At 43.8% G+C, this 17,951-nt stretch overlaps 1 protein-coding gene across 2 annotated transcripts in view; it reads left to right on the top strand.

Moving 5' to 3' along the window:
• The window catches only part of SCG3 (secretogranin III), a 38,710-nt gene extending 22,307 nt beyond the window's left edge, over window positions 1–16,403 (top strand). Inside the window, exons 10-11 of one of the 2 annotated variants that reach the window (XM_029238442.1) lie at window positions 10,689–10,769; window positions 15,810–16,133. In XM_029238442.1, coding sequence (XP_029094275.1) covers window positions 10,689–10,769; window positions 15,810–15,928 — 200 coding nt within the window. In that variant the 3' untranslated portion in view covers window positions 15,929–16,133. Of the gene's footprint in view, window positions 1–10,688; window positions 10,770–15,809 lie in introns of both variants that reach the window. The other variant, XM_029238441.1, reaches the window with a different exon arrangement.
• The last annotated feature ends 1,548 nt before the right edge of the window (window positions 16,404–17,951 follow it).

The following is a 17,951-nucleotide window of genomic DNA, read 5'->3' on the forward strand; positions in this document are numbered from 1 at the left end:
TGATAATTCTATTTTTAATTTTTTGAGAAACCAGTGTTTTCCATAGTGGTTTCACCCTTTTACATTCCCACCAACAGCGTGCAGAAGTTCCAGTTTCTCCATATCCTCACCAACACTTTTATTTTCTGGTGTTTTTTTGTTTTGTTTTGTTTTTATGGTGGCCATCCTAATGGATGTGAGGTGGAGGATGAGTGGTAAACTTTTGAAAGACAGCTAAGCAGGAAAAGAGTGGTCCTGTGGCCTGAGATAGAGAGCTAGGAATTGGGCAGCACAGAGGACTACAGCTCAGTGTGCCTGGATCATCTCCTCTGGGAGCAACCCACATGTGATGACCATCCTTCCCTAGAACAGAGCAAGCCATATCTATCTAGGTCAACTGACTCGCTGAGGCAGTATGCTCATTGCTTAGGACACCTTATATCGCCGTGCAAATATCCCTAGGAATGGGTGCTACCCGGTCTCTTACTTGTTTTAGGAAAGCATTATGTAAAAAAGGAATATGAAGGAGTTGATTCTTGGTAGCCCACTACTTCCTGTTTAGGGTGTGAGTGTGTGGAGACTAATGATGAGGTTAGATTTCTTATTAGGATTTCCATCAGGTAATAATGGGGAGAGAGAAGAGTAAAACTCCATCCAGTTAGTGTTAATCTTTTTTTTTTTTTTTTTTTTTTGCGGTATGCGGGCCTCTCACTGTTGCGGAGCACAGGCTCCGGACGCGCAGGCTCAGCAGCCATGGCTCACGGGCCCAACCGCTCCGCGGCATGTGGCATCTTCCCGGACTGGGCCACGAACCCGTGTCCCCTGCATCGGCAGGCGGACTCTCAACCACTGCGCCACCAGGGAAGCCCAGTGTTAATCTTTGTAATGGCTCTCCTGAAACATTAGGAAAAGGGTAGGGATTTGGGGCTAAAATTAGTCCCCCCCCATTATTTAGAGACTTAATTTACTCATGCTACCCCTGATCCTATTTACTCTGGGATAATAAAAACTGATTCCAGTATGGTTTAGAAAACACCAAACTGAGCTTAAGCCAAGGGCCAACATTTCTTGGAAAAGATGTAATTAATGCCCAAAAGGACATATTATGACATATATCTTTGTATTCACAGTTGCTTTATTTGCACTTTTCTCAAAGGCTATTTTGCTTCTTTGTTATAAAACCCAGGGAGAAAACACCTGTTGTCTCTAGGCAGAAAAATAAAAGAATCTACGTGGGTGAAGGCAGGGTTGGCTGGGTTTCTTGAGACATTTATTCAGCAATAAATAGACATTTATTCCAATGGCATGTCTGGCACTGTGCTCAGAAAGCTACAGAAGGAATTTAAGGACCAATGCCTGCCTTTGAGGACTCAGGCAAGCTCTGAAATGACCTAAGAATAGGCCTTAAGTCATATGTAGGCAAATACAACACAAGCCACATATGTCTCTCCCTTACTGACGAGTCAGCAGCATGTAGAACAGGCTCCCTTCAGAGAGGGAGCTGGAGGACGTTACAGAGCAGAGCAAGAGATGAGGTAATAGATAAAACCACTTAAGGAAATAATTATAAGCAGGACACGTTGGCAGGAATATCTGTAGGGAGTCTGTTTTGGTCTTGTGATGTGAAATGATGGCCCCATCCAACAAAAGCAAATATTGATTAACCATGCCAAGCATATGCTGAGGTCTGTGAGGAATAACAACAACAGGAATAACAACAACAGACTACATTTATGTCACTCTTCAACTTACAAAGCAAGTTTACATGCATCTCACTTCAGGCTAAATGTAAAAATTCCAATTTAATTACCAGTGATGAAAAATGACACGTTCACCTTTGAAAATATTTTAGACTATTTAAACCCTTGCTTTCTACAGGGACTCACACTAAGAATAATATTTTAAGATATCGATTTCTAGTTGGTGCAGTTATTTGAATGATTTGATAATTATTCCTAAATATAGGGATATGCCAATGAAGTCAAATTTACTCCAATTTCAACCATATTTATAATGGTGCTTAATTTTTCAAATAAATTGCTCTCTGGAGACCGAAGAACTTTAAAGTTTTATTCCATGAGCTAAGTGGGGCTCTTTTTGCCAGTTTGATGTTTACACATTCACTTCTGCTCTGAGTCACTGAAAATCTTTTTTAAAAATCATCCAAGGGGTGAAATAAGTATTACAATACCCATAAACTCATTCCAATGCTATCATTTGTCAAGTTTATGGCTAGATAATGGAATTAAGATGAAAAGGTCATCTCTAAGATAACTTTCCCCTAAATATCCTATCATCCCCCATCTTTTTTCTTTTTTAATCTTTTAAAATATTTATTTATTTATTTTTGACTGTGTTGGTTCTTTGTTGCTGCATGCGGGCTTTCTCTAGTTGCAGCAAGCAGGGGCTACTCTTCATTGCAATGTGTGGCTTCTCATAGCAGTGGCTTCTCTTGTGGAGCACGGGCTCCAGGCATGCAGACTCACTAGTTGTGGCTCGCGGACTGTAGAGCACAGGCTCAGTAGTTGTGGCGCACAGACTTAGTTGCTCTTCGGCATGTGGGATCTTCCGAGACCAGGGCTTAAACCTGTGTCCCCTGCACTGACAGGTGGATTCTTAATCACTGCGCCACCAGGGAAGTCCCCCCGTATCTTCTTTACAGGAGCCAGAAAAGAGAAAGCAGCTTATTTAATTAATAAATTGATAATAAGTTGACTAACTCACGGGGATGCTTTTATTTTTAAAGCAACACAGCAGGGGAAAATTCGTGTCTTTATTCAAGCCCCAAGGCATTCTGTTGGAAATGTCCAAAAATAGTGAGGCTGTCTTCTTCCCTATGAGTCAGCAAGTGTGCCAGGAGCTAAGGCAGGCCAGAGACCTACCACCAACACAAGATTTTCCAGGACAGCAAAGGAGAATTTCTCCCCATATACAGAAACCACGGATCTTCTTTTCAGAATTCACTCCTTAATTTACAAATAAGTAAACCAAGCCTTAGAAGATGAACAGTGTCGCCCAAGAGCTCATAGGCAAAGAGTGGCAGAGCTGGGGCTTGAACTTCTGTCCCTTGACTCCCACCAGTGGTCATCCCAGCATCTTGCAGGCATGTCAAATGGCATCATTTTGCACAAGTTCTTTTTCTTCTTGGCAGTGCCATTCAGCTTGTGGGATCGTTATTATTATTTTTGGGGGGGGGGGCTGCGTTGGGTTTTTGTTGCTGCGCGTGGGCTTTCTCTAGTTGTGCGAGTGGGAGCTACTCATTGTTGCAGTGCACAAGCTTCTCTTTGCTGTGGCTTCTCTTGTGGCACAGCATGGGCTCTAGGCTCGCGGGCTCACTAGATGTGGCTTGCGGGCTCTAGAGCGCAGGCTCAGTAGTTGTGGCGCACGGGTTTAGTTGCTCTGCGGCATGTGGGATCTTCCCAGACCAGGGCTCGAACCCGTGTCCCCTGCATTAGCAGGCGTATTCTTAACCACTGTGCCACCAGGGAAGCCCAGCTTGTGAGATCTTATTTCCCTGACCAGGGATTGAACCCGGGCCCTCAGCAATGAAAGCGCCAAGTCCTAACCACTGGGCCACCAGGGAATTCCCACAAAAATTCTTTAACTGAATGGCTCTGGGGCCCACCTTGACATCCATGATACCAGTATCAGTTGCTTTGTTCAAACCTATAATCATATAATCTTTACTATATGGAATTTTAAGCATTATACCAAACAATTTTCATAAGCACTCTTTTCAGACATTTAATATCTTCAGTATATCTGATATTCTTAGGTTAAACTATTGATTTCTACAGAGTTGTTTGTTTTGTCTTGGTTTGGTTTGGTTTTTTGAGGGGGTGTTTGCAGATCAGGGGAGCATATCAGGATCAGGACAAATTCATGTATAATAAAGGCTATTTCTCTTGCAGGGCTGAGAACCAGAACAGCCAGAAAAACAGGGCTGCATCTTGACTCTGGCCCTCTTCCCATCTGCTTCAGCATACGTTTTAAGGCTTGTGCCATATTACCTCAGCCATGAGCTATTTTTTTCCAAAGGAAGCTGAAATGAATTGGAAAAAAATAGGCCAGTTTTCCAAAGTGGACTCTCATGGGCTTTTAATGCACACTGTGTAAATAAAAGATTTGCTTTACAGCTCCCGAGAAGAGAAAATGTAAACAGGAACCAGCTGCTTGTCTCTAAGAGCAGGTGAACACCTGCTTTTATTCCCGTTGTTTCCAGTGCCCCAGCAAATGTGCGGAGGTCCCAATACTGGTGGCGGTGGTTCCCAAATTTTGCCCCACATTCGAATCATCTCAGGATTGCTTTAAAAAAAATCCTGATACTTAGTCCCTCCTCCAGATATTCTGATCTATTTGGTATGAGGAGTTACCCGGGCATCAGGATTTTTAAAAGCTCCCCCCAAGTGATTCCAATGTGCAGCCAAGTTTGAGAACCACTCACTGCCTGTTGGCCAGTTTGGTAATGACAACAACAGTCACTAAATCTCTAGTCAAAAAGGTGAATTTTACCCAGTTCCACTCATTAGAGGTTCCAGATTCATTCTGGTTCAAGATCAGGCTCTGACCCTTACTCAGCTGTCCGCTTGGGCCCATCACTTAGCCTCTCTGAGCCTGAGTTTCCTCATGAGTAGAATGGGAACAATAATGCTTATTTCATAGAGCTCTGTGAAGATTAAGTGACACATGGATATAGTATGTTTAGCACTTTGGTAGGTGTTTTATTTATTTGTTTATTTATTTATTTATTTTTGCCTTCATTGGGTCTTCGTTGCTGCACGCGGGCTTTCTCTAGTAGCGGCTAGCAGTGGCTACTCTTTGTTGCGGTGCACAGGCTTCCCATTGTGGTGGCTTCTTGCTGTGGAGCATGGGCTCTGGGTGCTTGGGCTTCAGTAGTTGTGGCATGTGGGCTCAGTAGCTGTGGCTCACGGGCTTACCTGCTCTGCGGCACGTGGGATCTTCCTGGACCAGGGCTCGAATCCGTGTCCCCTGCAATGGCAGGCGGATTCTGCCTAATGCAGAATCCGCCTGCCAGTGCGCCACCAGGGAAGCCCTCATAGGTGTTTTAAATTGTTTCTGATGTAATTATCACCTAAATTCAGAAGCCATTGAATTTCAAGTCTTGTAAATAAATTCATTTTTTGAGGAAGGAGGGAAGGAAGGGAGTGAGGGAAGGAAGGAAGGAAGACTTATACCATTTCTTTTTAAAGATTGTAGTTTCCCTAGTTTGGATGCCATGCTCACCAGACAATCTTCTGATTATGATTAGCTTCTATATAAGAAGCCTTCATCCATTTACTCACTCAACAAATATTTACTGAGTGCCTATTTTGTATTAGGCTTTTTCTAGGCATGGGAGTACATCAGCAAACGAGAAATATTTCTAAGGGAGGAAGACAAATAATAAGCTTAATAAATAAATTATGTGATACGGTAGAAAGTGATACATACTATGGATAAAAATAAAGCAGAAGATGGGAATGAGGGTGATGGGGGCGGGGGGATTCTATATTTTAAGTTAGAGAAACAGCCCTAATCATGTATGTTATGATCCACAAGATAGCAGTCTTTTAATGGATTACAGTCTAGCTTGCTTTAAGCTGCAGTAAACTAAGTCTTTATTGTGGGATGATAATGTTAATATGGTGAATGAAATTATTTTTCATGCATTTCATACTTTTAAAAATTCAACACCATTTTTATAGGTAATTGGCCACTGAGCAAAAAGCAACCTGAAAAGATGACGCTGAGTCCCCTACTTCCAATTGTCTTAGGTTGGGTTCCCTCCAAAGCAGACTGAGAGGAGGATTTGAGGTGGCGTTTTTAATTGGCAGGTGACCCCAGGAAGCTCTACTGGGGGATAGGTCCATGAGACAGGGAAGGGAAAGAAGCCACTGTGGTGTGTTAATGAGCAGACTTCAGCTGTAGGTGTGGGGCTCAGTCCCATGAGGACCTCTGGGGACCATGTGGACCAAGCCCAAGGAATGAGGAAGCTAGGGTGTATATCTGCCAATCCTGTCCATCGCTGGTTGAGGGCTCCTCTATTAGCATATCTAGAATACGGGAAGCATGAGGGTGGGAAATCAACAGTATCTGCTACACTACGGCCAAAACCTCATATTTATATTTTACTCTCCTAATTCAGAATTTTTAATATAGTGTCTAAACAGAGTCTAAGCTGGGCTATTCCTTTTCCCAAATAAGCTCTCCACAGGGTGTGGAGAAAAGGGAACCCTCCTACATTGTTGGTGGGAGTGTAAATTGGTGCAGCTACTATGGAGAACAGTATGGAGATTCCTTAAAAACTAAAAATAGGGCTTCCCTGGTGGCACAGTGGTTGAGAGTCCGCCTGCCGATGCAGGGGACACGGGTTCGTGCCCCGGTCCGGGAGGATCCCACATGCCGTGGAGCGGCTAGGCCTGTGAGCCATGACCGCTGAGCCTGCGCGTCCGGAGCCTGTGCTCTGCAACGGGAGAGGCCACAACAGTGAGAGGCCCGCGTACCGCAAAAAATAAAAATAAAATAAAAATAAAAATAGAACTACCATACGACCACCAATCCCACTCCTGGGCATATATCTGGAAAAAACCGTAATTCGAAAAGATACATGCACCCCAATGTTCATTGCAGCACTATTTTCAATAGGAAAGACATGGAAACCACCTAAATGTCCATCAACAGATAAATGGATAAAGAAGATGTGGTACATCACTCAGCCATAAAAAGGAACGAAATTGAGTTATTTGTAATGAGGTGGATGGAACTAGAGTCTGTCATTCAGAGTGAAGTAACTCAGAAAAAGAAAAACAAATACCGTACGCTAACACATATAATATGGAATCTAAAAAAAAGGTACTGATGAACCTAGTGGCAGGGCAGGAATAAAGATGCAGATGTAGAGAATGGACTTGAGGACACAGTGGGGGAAGGGGAAGCTGGGACGAAGTGAGAGAGTAGCATGGACATATATACACTACCAAGTGTAAAATAGCTAGCTAGTGGGAAGCAGCCGCATAGCACAGGGGGATCAGCTTGATGCTTAGTGACGACTTAGAGGGGTGGGATAGGGAGGGTGGGAGAGAGGCTCAAGAGGGAGGGGATATGGGGTATATGTATGCATAAAGCTGATTCACTTTGTTGTAAAGCAGAAACTAACACAACATGGTAAAGCAATTATACTCCAATAAAGGTGTTTAAAAAAAAAAGATATGGGGGCTTCCCTGGTGGCGCAGTGGTTCAGAATCTGCCTGCCAATGCAGGGGACACGGGTTCGAGCCCTGGTCTGGGAAGATCCCACATGCCGCAGAGCAACTAGCCCCGTAAGCCACAATTACTGACCCTGCGCGTCTGGAGCCTGTGCTCCGCAACAAGAGAGGCCGCGATAGTGAGAGGCCCGCGCACCGCGATGAGCAGTGGCCTCCACTTGCCGCAACTAGAGAAAGCCCTCGCACAGAAACAAAGACCCAACACAGCCATAAATAAATAAATAAATAAATAAATAAAATAAAAAAAGATATGTTATGTAAATGGAATACTACTCAGCCATTAAAAAAATGAAAGAATTCCATTTGCAGCAACATGGATGGACCTAGAGATTATCATACTAAGTGGAGTAAGTCAGAGAAAGACAAATATCACTTATATGTGAAATCTAAAATATGATACAAATGAACTTATCTATGAAACAGAAACAGACTTATAGACACAGAAAACAGACTTGTGTTTGCCGGTGGCAGGGGAGGGGATGGATCGGGAGTTTGGGATTAGCAGATGCAAACTATTATATATAGGATGGATAAACAAGGTCCTACTGTATAGCTCAGGGAACTATATTGAATATCCTGTGCTAAACCATAATGGAAGAGAATATGAAAAAGAATGTATATATATGTGTGTGTGTATATAACTGAATCACTTTGCTGTACAGCACAAATTAACACAACATTGTAAATCAACTATACTTCAATAAAATAAATTTTAAAACTTAAAAAAAATAAGGGGACTTCCCTGGTGGCGCAGGGGTTAAGAATCTGCCTGCCAATGCAGGGGACAGGGGTTCGAGCCCTGGTCCAGGAAAATCCCACATGCCGTGGAGCAGCTAAGCCCGTGCTCCACAGCTACTGAGCCTGCACTCTACAGCCCACGAGCCACAACTACTGAGATCACGTGCCACAACTACTGAAGTCCGTGCACCTAGAGCCCGTGCTCCACAACAAGAGAAGCCACAGCAATGAGAAGCCCACGCACCACAACGAAGTGTAGCCCCTGCTCGCAGCAACTAGAGAAAGACCGCGTGCAGCAGCGGAAGACCCAATGCAGCCAAAAATAAAAATAAATAAATTTATTTTAAAAATAAGCTCTCCATATTAGGATATAATATCATAGGTAAGATTGTGGGAAGAATGCTTAAAGTTATTCAAAGAGCAAGACTGACTTTTTTTTTTAACATCTTTATTGGAGTATAATTGCTTTACAATGGTGTGTTAGTTTCTGCTGTATAACAAAGTGAATCAGCTATACATATACATATATCCCCATATCTCCTCCCTCTTGCGTCTCCTTCCCACCCTCCCTGTCCCACCCTTCTAGATGGTCACAAAGCGCCGAGCTGATCTCCCTGTGCTATGCGGCTGCTTCCCACTAGCTATCTATTTTACATTTGGTAGTGTATATATGTCCATGCCACTCTTTCACTTCGTCCCAGCTTACCCTTCCCCCTCCTCGTGTCCTCAAGTCCATTCTCTACGTCTGCGTCTGCCATCTGCGTCTTTAGAGCAAGACTATTTTCACACATCCTCAAAAGTTTCAGAAGCCCTAATTACCTGATGTGCTAATGACAAATCATTATTATCTATTAATTAAAGCAAGCCCTATGAGAACCACTAATGTGATTTAAATTCTTTAAAAATAACGAAGTTGCACTCTTTAGAAATAGTCTAAGATTTCTTTCCTTCTTCAAACCGAATTAATTTGAAATAATGCTGTGTTTTTTGGTTTTGCTTTTTGTTTGTTTTGTTGTTGTTACCAAATCTGATGACCTTCTTAGCAAATGGGCAACAGACAATGAAAATCTTTACATTCATTGTGCTGCAATGTTGTAACATCAGTCAGGAGGACATTGGTCTTTCACGTGCTCTAACATTCTTAAAAGCAAAGAATTAAAATCATTTACACAGGCAATTGAACTGAATAGGGGCTGAAAATTGTGGCTCTCTTCTTTTGTCCACTTACCCCTTTTTGCAAAGGAGTTTCTTTGTGCTTCTTTGGGGACCAGGTAACATGGAACCCCAGTGGTGACGTAAGAGTGAGCTCACAAGATCAGGAAGAAAGATGCTCAGGAAGTCACTTAAGTAAATGTTGTGGAAATTGGAACATCAGCAAATCTTAAGGCAATGTTACTGTTCATGGAGTATAGTCAGATGTACCCAGGTTCAAGCGTGGCTCTACTACTTACTAGCCTTGTGATCTTACTTCACAAGTAGCCTTACTTCCTCTCTCTAAGCCTCAGTTTCTTCACCTCTAAAATGGGGATTAAATAGGACTGCATCAAAAGGTTGTTGTGAAGAATAAAAGAGAGAATGTATTTTGGAGCACACAACACAGCCCCTGGCACATAGTAAGCACACAGTACAGGTAGCTCAACCAAGAGGTCTGGGCAGTAGACTGGGGGTTCAGAACAGGTGGTCACCGCACTGAGCTCTGACAGCCATTGCTTCTGCAAAGGCCCTGGACTTTAAAAGCCTCTTTTCTTAGGCCATCCAGTACTCTCCAGATCAACTGATCTCTTGGTGCAGACACTCTGAGCATTAGGGACCCACCTGATTAAGGGGATGGTTGATTTCTTTGAGACAGAACAAAGCTACATCAGTGCTCACGTCTGAATACAAGTTTTATCTTTCAGACAGTGCAGGTAACAGAAACTTGGCCAGACTAGAGTCCAAATTTCACCTCTGTTATTTCCTGTATGGCCTCAGCCAAATCACTTAGCTTCTCTGAGCCTTAGTTTCCTCATCTCTAAGTTAATGACCATACCCACTTGCAGACAACAAGGCATCTAAAGGGTGTCACAGGGCAGGTGCTTCAGTGATGCCTGGTATTCTCCTGCCACACTTAAAGCCCATCAGAGAACGTTTACATCCAGGGGAATTTTACTAGAACGAGTTCTAAGTTTCACTATCCATCCTTGAAATGAGGTCCAGGTCTCTTCTTCATCTGAGTTTTTATATACTCGCTAACAGATTGGGCAGAAGACCTGTATAGCAGCTTACACAAAGCCACAAACTTGGACTGACTTCTCATTTATTTGGTGATGGAGTCTTAAGTATCTGCCACTCTGATTCAGTTCTTGACTTGATAATACTCTTCAGTTTGAAAGAACCATCCCTAACTGGAAATGACCCCATCTGAGACTGGTAGGGACCCACCCATCCAGTGAACTGAATCAAAACTCTTCTCTGCCAGGACATCAAACTGTATTTATTTGTGTTGGGGGATAATGGCCTCTTGACATTGCCAGCCTGGACCTGCCTCCTGGACTCTTATCCCACCCACCCACAGAAATATGCACACCACCTACTTAGGGATGGTCCCCACCAAGTGCTTGATAAGTCCAATATTTGTTCATGGTCTCAAACATAAGTGTGGTCTTTAAAAAGGGATGCAGTGATATTTTTATGAGTGTTTAATATGGTTTCTCTTGCCTTTTCCAGGGAAAACAGAAGCCTATTTGGAAGCCATTAGAAAAAATATTGAATGGTTGAAGAAACACAACAAAAAAGAAAATAAAGAAGGTAAGGAATTAGTGTTGTTATAAATTGCAAAGTTCCCCAATTTGTCAGGAGCTCTTATTTTTTATTATTTTATTTTATTTTGGCCGAGCAGCTTGTGGGATCTTAGTTCCCCGACCAGGGATTGAACCCCGGCCCACAGCAGTGAAAGCATGGAGTCCTAACCACTAGACTGCCAGGGAATTCCCAAGAGCTCTTATTAAAGATTCCCACAATTGGGCTTCCCTGGTGGCACAGTGGTTGAGAGTCCGCCTGCCGATGCAGGGGACACGGGTTCGTGCCCCGGTCTGGGAAGATCCCACATGCCGGGGAGTGGCTGGGCCCGTGAGCCATGGCCGCTGAGCCCGCGCGTCTGGAGCCTGTGCTCCGCAACGGGAGAGGCCACAACAGCGAGAGGCCCGCGTACCGCCAAAAAAAAAAAAAAAAAAAGATTCCCACAATCCAAGTAGGCTAAAGTCCCCTCTCGGGGCCCAAAAGACTCTAGGTGCTTCTCAGATGCGGAAGGGAATAGACCTCCATTTCTCTTATTTTTCAAATCAGCCTTTCAAGCAAAGGCATTTTCTTTTCTTTTCCATTTTATTATAAAAAATGTCAAACAGGAGCAGAGAGAACAGTATAATGAATTACCATGCATCCATCACCCACCTTCAATAATTATCAACGTTTTGCCAATCTTGTTTTGTGTACCCACCCGCCCCCCTTCTCTTGGAGTATCTTAAACAAAGACGTTTCCTGAGCACGTATTAGGTGCACCCTGCAGTCACGAAGGTAGTCGCTCACTTAGTGAAAACAAAACACAGAACCAGACTCCGTTCTGAGTGTAAGAGATGTGAAGGACCATAAGATGCAGCCCCTCACCCCCTGCCAGGTTGCTCACACCATCAATAAACCTCCGGTGGGCACTGCTCAGGGCTAACACAGATAACATGGTGCTGCAAAGGAGGTGAGAGGAGGGGGCACATCTCCTTACATCGGGAGAAAGAGCTGCAGGAAAGCCTTTGCTGGAAAGGCAAGGAAGAATTTACGAGTGAGGAGAGATAGAGGCAGAGGGAACACTGGTGCAAAGACATGAAGGGACAAAACAGAGTGATGCATTACAGGAACTGGAGCCAGTTTTTCAGGAGCACTGAGGTCTGCAGACAGGGCTGGGGAGGTGGGCAGCGGCCAAGTCAGGAGGAGGCTTGTGCACCCTGCAAAGGAGGTTAATTTTAGCCCAAGGGCTTAAAATTAGGGCTTAATTAGGTTAAGGACTGAGAAATCTCTCTGGCAGCAGTATGGTTACAGATTGAAAAAATAAAACCCCAGGGCTTCTCTGGTGCCACAGTGGTTGAGAGTCCGCCTGCCGATGCAGGGGACACAGGTTCGTGCCCCGGTCTGGGAAGATCCCACATGCCGCGGAGCGGCTGGGCCTGTAAGCCACGGCCGCTGAGCCTGCGCGTCCAGAGCCTGTGTTCCGCAACGGGAGAGGCCACAGCAGTGAGAGGCCCGCGTACAGCAAAAAAATAAAAATAAGAATAAAAAAATAAAACCCCAGAAGCCAGGTGAGAAATAGGAAGTAAGGATCTGGAGCAGATGTAATGCGGCTTAAACCAAGGCAAAGCAGAGGAAATAAAGAAGAAGGGAGAGGCTCAAGAGCTATGTGGAGAGAGGATTCTAGTATGATTCCCAGGTGTCTGGCCAGAGCAGTTGCGAAGTGATGCTTTTAAAATGAGATTAGCAGTGCTTTTCACACTTGAAAATGCATTCAAATCACCTGTGGAGCTTCCAAATATCCTAATGCCCACAAGACCACTAAATCAAACTTGAGGGGCAGGACCCAGGCTCAGTATTTTTTAAACTTTCATGATTCCACTGTGCAACCAAGTTTGAAAACCAATGAGATAGAACACAGTGGGAGCAACAGGTATGTATTTTCAGCACCCCTTTAGCCTGTGATCATACAAGTTGAGTGAGATGGAAACAATTATGAGGTCTTCACACATACTTTATTTGGTTCAAAATGATATGAATTTCTGCGCTATCAGCTCCATTAAAGTTCACATGAACCATATTTCATCAAATCTGTCATTGATTGAAAAATGCACCATTGTTTCATGTACCACTACAGAAGAAAAATTAGAACATGCCATCAATTATGGCAAAGACTTTAAAAATTTTTTTAAGTTTATCTTAGAATCAGTGTAATACAGTATGTACCAAAATGCATTCTGAAACCAATGTAAATTGTAGGGACCAACCATTTAGAGTATTTATGTTATTTCTTTCACTTACTAACACATGAATCTGACTCCTGGTCATAATCAGCAACATCCTGCAATTCAGTCTTCCATTTCCAGAAACGACCAACCTAGTAAATCATGGAACCCTAGTGCATGCATATTGAAGGCTCTGTGAGCAAGCTTCCGAATGACAGTGGTGGGTATGAGGCTCCCTTCTGCCTCCAGGAAGTGAGGGTGACATGCAGTTCACCCTTCTGAAGGCAGAAACAGAGAGCTCTTCTTCCAGTGCCTTCGTATGTGCTCTGCCTGACTTGGGCAATCTCTCAAAGCCTGTGGGGACCCAGTCCTAGAGCCATACAGCTTCTGCAGCTGTGGGAGCAGGAAGTCTTAGTATTAGTTCTGACCTTCCTTAACCTCTGCAGATGCCCTTTGCTTGACAGGGGCCTGGGTGACCTGAATCTCCTTCCCAAATCCAGGAAAGGGAAGTCCATGTGATGTGACAGTGAGGAAGATGATGGAATCTTATGGAGCCTTAAAAAGAAAGTTTGTACTTTTAGAAAAGTGAATTACAGCCCTTATCTCTTTTGAGCCTTACAGCCTTAAAACCTCCTTTAAGTAGCAAGTTAGCTACTCCTAGTGTACTCAGCCAGCTAGGGCAGAGCTGGGATAGACTCCAATGGCCTTTCCTCTGCACCATGGCAGTTTTCCCATGGCACACAGTGACAGCCATGCCATCAAGAGACCACTTTTCCATTTCAAAAGAAAGCCAAATATTTTCCCGTTTGTCCATTCAAATCACCTGGACCACTTCACAGCTGTTTGGGGCAGTCTGCCTTCTGTCCCACTAAAGACATTGACCGAGAACCGATTCTGAAGAACCGATGATGATTAAAAGGTGCCTCTCGGGCTTCCCTGGTGGCGCAGTGGTTGAGAGTCTGCCTGCCGATGCAGAGGATACGGGTTCGTGCCCCAGTCCGGGAAGATCCCACATGCCGCGGAGCGGCTGGGCCCACGAGCCATGGCCACTGGGCCTGCGCGTCCGGAGCCTGTGCTCCGCAATGGGAGAGGCCACAACAGTGAGAGGCCCGCGTACCGCAAAAAAAAAAAAAAGTGCCTCTTTGTGCCCTATGAGTCAGTCAGGAATCAGCTTGGGAGGTGCACACAGAATGTACACTCAGCTTGATTCTCTAACTTGCGCCTGAGACAGAGGGAAAGTCAACCACCAAAACAAAACTGAGCCTTCAAACACTTATTGAATGTTCTGCACATTGTTCTGTTAGATGCTTCATATTCACTACCTCAAGGCCGTAGAGTGGTCAAAGCAGTGACTACAGACAGACCTGAATTCAGAACCTGACTCTATGATGACCGGAGCAAGTGACTTACCTCCTCTGTCCTGTTTCTTCATCTCTGAAACGGGGACAGTAATGCTTTCCTCATGGGGTTTTGTGAGGAGCAAATAAGATGATGGCTGTAAAGTGTCCAGGGCTGGGAGTTCTCACTTCAATCCTCATGGCCGAGCCCAAACTGAAAGGAGCAAATGCCCTCCTGGGTGGAGAGAAAACAACCTCTCTCTGAACCTCAGCTCACCACGGTATGATAAACACCTGGTGCTTGTACAGAGGTCCTTCAAGTCTGGTTTTCCTTTCATGCAGGGGCTTAAAGATGCCCGAGTGACCCAGGTTCAGCTTCTATTCAGGGTAGCTAAAGGTGGCCATAGAATGCTCTGAGCTTTTGTATCCCCCTCTCTCCTTTCTCCTCCATAGGATGTATGTAGCCACTAAAAATGGTGTTTCTGAGGAATATCAATGCTCACTGTGTAAACTGAGTGCAAGGAATTAGGTATAAGGTTGAATGTACCCTGTGATCATAACTGTGTTGAGAAAGATACATCCAAAAGCTAAAAGGAAACAGAACAAAATATCCACTCTGGTTATCAATGATTAATAGAATTCAGGTGATTTAAATTTTATTTTCATGTTTCTGTATTTTCCATATTTTAAAACAATAAGCATATAACACTTAAAGAATCAAGGGAAGATGTGGGGTTTTTTTCAAGCCTTCAGAAAGATGCCACCAGCCCCCTCCTTACTTGGTTGAGGATCTCTTTGTTTTTTGTGGACGGTTCAATGGTTTACCTAACTTTTTTGTTTAAGTCGGACAGAGGAACCACAAAGAGGTTATGGTTTCGTTTTTCACTCCATGCATGTAATTCAAACAACATGAAAATCAAGGTAATTCTTAATGCGGGGGAAAAAAAAGTGGGTTGTCACGGCAACATGGGCTTAACCAGTGTAACAAGTTCAAGTCAGAACACCTGGTTCTGATTATAACTTTTACTAGCGGCATGACCTTGCATAAGGCACTTAAGCTTTAGGGTCTTGTTACCCCAAGTGTGTTTCCTGAGCCAGCAGCATCAACATCTCCTGGACCTCGTTTAAAATGCAGAATCTGGGGCACCACCTCAGGCCTACTGAATACACATTTGCAACTTTCCAAAAGCCCCAGGTGATTGGTATAAATATTAAAGTCTGCCAAGGCCTGGTTTATGAGCCTGTTCCCTCTCTGGTCAAATGAGGGCTGTTCTCCCCACCTGAACACCTCGAAAAGTTGTGATGAAGAGCAGGTGGGATAACATAATGCGTGTAAACATGATTTGAAGCTGCAAACTACAGCACAAATGCCAAGAACTAAAATGCCTTCCAACGTGAAAGACAGGGCATGGTAATGATGTTCTACAAGATGCTTCTTCGTTAATGGTAATCACTGTAATGGGCTGTGCTTTCCTTATCTTTGCTCATGATACTCTAATGATATTTTCCAGATTATGACCTTTCAAAGATGAGGGACTTCATCAACCAACAAGCTGATGCTTATGTGGAGAAAGGCATCCTTGATAAAGAAGAAGCCGATGCCATTAAGCGTATTTACAGCACCCTGTAAAAATGGCAAATGACCCAAGAGTCTTTTAACTGTTTCAGAAAACATAGTGTAGCTTAAAACACTTCTAATTCTGTGATTAAAGTTATTTTGACCCAAGGATTGTTAGAAAGTGCTGAATTTACAGTAGTTAATCTGTTAGAAGTGGTTAAAACATAGCTTTCTTGCCATAAAAACTATCCAAAAAGTAAAGTTGTATGTAAGCTGAGATTCTGTATATAGAATCCTTATTTCCTTATAGATTTACATTTTATAAGCAGATCTATGTTGCTTTGGAAAAGCCTGTAATGGACTGAACTTAAAACTGAACCCTCATCCCACTGTGTCACACATACAAGCACCCCCTGAAGAATTAGGGGGTTCTGTTTTCAAGGCATGCTGGGTACCAAAGCACCTCGTAGGATATCTCTGTTATGTCATTTCTATACCTCTTCCCTTTTGGGAGTTTAAATAAATTCACATTTCCTCATAGCCTCTATAGCTTAAAGTATAGCCATCTGCTTTTTTGCCTGCTCCTGCTGGCTCTTTATCAGGTCCAATGGCACAGAAAGGAACCTGAAAAATGGGCATAGGATTTGCTGGATTTATTAACAATTCCCCCTCACTCTCAACATTTTCTATTAGTGAGTTTTCAGACATTGAGTTTTTCTCTTAAGAGGGATACTACCTATGTACTTTCCAAGACAAATGAGGTCATAAACGCTACATAAAGCAAGATAAAAATTGATGCCAGGTCTGAGTCATCTAAACGGAATTTGATCCAAGCCAAGGTTTCTCAACAGAGAGCAAGAGGGCCAGGAAGTAGGGTAGATATAGAGATAAAAATCATTCCCTCCCCTGTGAACCAAAGCTGGTAGATGAGTTCCCCTAGAGGACAAGGTTAATGAATGTCAGATCCCTGCAACCCCTCTTCCTCAGCCACCACCACCAACACAGTCCTGGAAACAACACACAGTGACCCAAGGTCCTCCGGAAATGTTAATGCTTTGAAAATGTATTATTCAGTATAAATTAAGTACATAAATATTTTTCTATACATTTCAGTTGAAAATCATAAAAATAACTTAATACTATGTATATCAGCTGGCACTACTTCAGATGGCTTCTGACACCTGTCTTGAACGTCCCTACCTCATATTCAGTTTTTGGTGAGGACCGGGGAACATACAGGAAAGCTACAAGAGGCTGTTTTCACAGGGAGGAGACCACTGCTGCTCTTCCCTACTCTCTCTAGAATTGCAAAAACAAAAACCACAGCCTGACGCACACAGAAACAAAACTCAGTATGTTCTAGAGAAGCCAATACCCGTTGGTGAATGGTGAGAGGGAACTAAAAACATCTTTGCCAGAACTATACTTGCCAAAGCACAATGAGTCAGACTGTTTGCATGAGTCATCTTTGATAACATGGCTGACTCGACTTCACCATGGCCTGTAGTCCAAACACGCTGCTTCTACATTAGAGAGAATTAGCTGATTATGACTCAAGCATTTTATCCATTCACTTTTCTATAGTTTATCTAAATATCTATGCAGTATTTTTAAAAATAAGACATTTACTAAGGGAGTTCATTGTAGCTTTCAGAGCACATTGACATTCCTTAGCTCCTACTGATAAGCAGGACAGAGGGAGCTCTTCAGTCCTGTTTCATACATGAGGTTCACAAAAAGAGCACTGAGGGCTTCCCTGGTGGCGCAGTGGTTGAGAGTCTGCCTGCCGATGCAGGGGACACGGGTTGCTGCCGCGGTCCGGGAGGATCCCACGTGCCACGGAGCGGCTGGGCTCATGAGCCATGGCCGCTGAGCCTGCGCGTCCTGAGCCGGTGCTCCGCAACGGGAGAGGCCACAACAGTGAGAGGCCTGCGTACCGCAAAAAAAAAAAAAAAAAAAAAAGAGAGCACTGGACATGCTCAAACTCTGATGGCCAAGAAGTGGTAAGGCCAGGATTAGAACCCAGGTTCTTGTCTTAGTTCCCTCCTCCACAGCACTTCTGTGTGCAAGGCAGCGACTAAAGAACTCTAGTCCA

The sequence above is a fragment of the Monodon monoceros genome, unplaced genomic scaffold (genome assembly GCF_005190385.1).
Source record: "Monodon monoceros isolate NGI ecotype Baffin Bay Population unplaced genomic scaffold, NGI_Narwhal_1 Super_Scaffold_21, whole genome shotgun sequence".
Lineage (NCBI taxonomy): Eukaryota > Metazoa > Chordata > Mammalia > Artiodactyla > Monodontidae > Monodon > Monodon monoceros.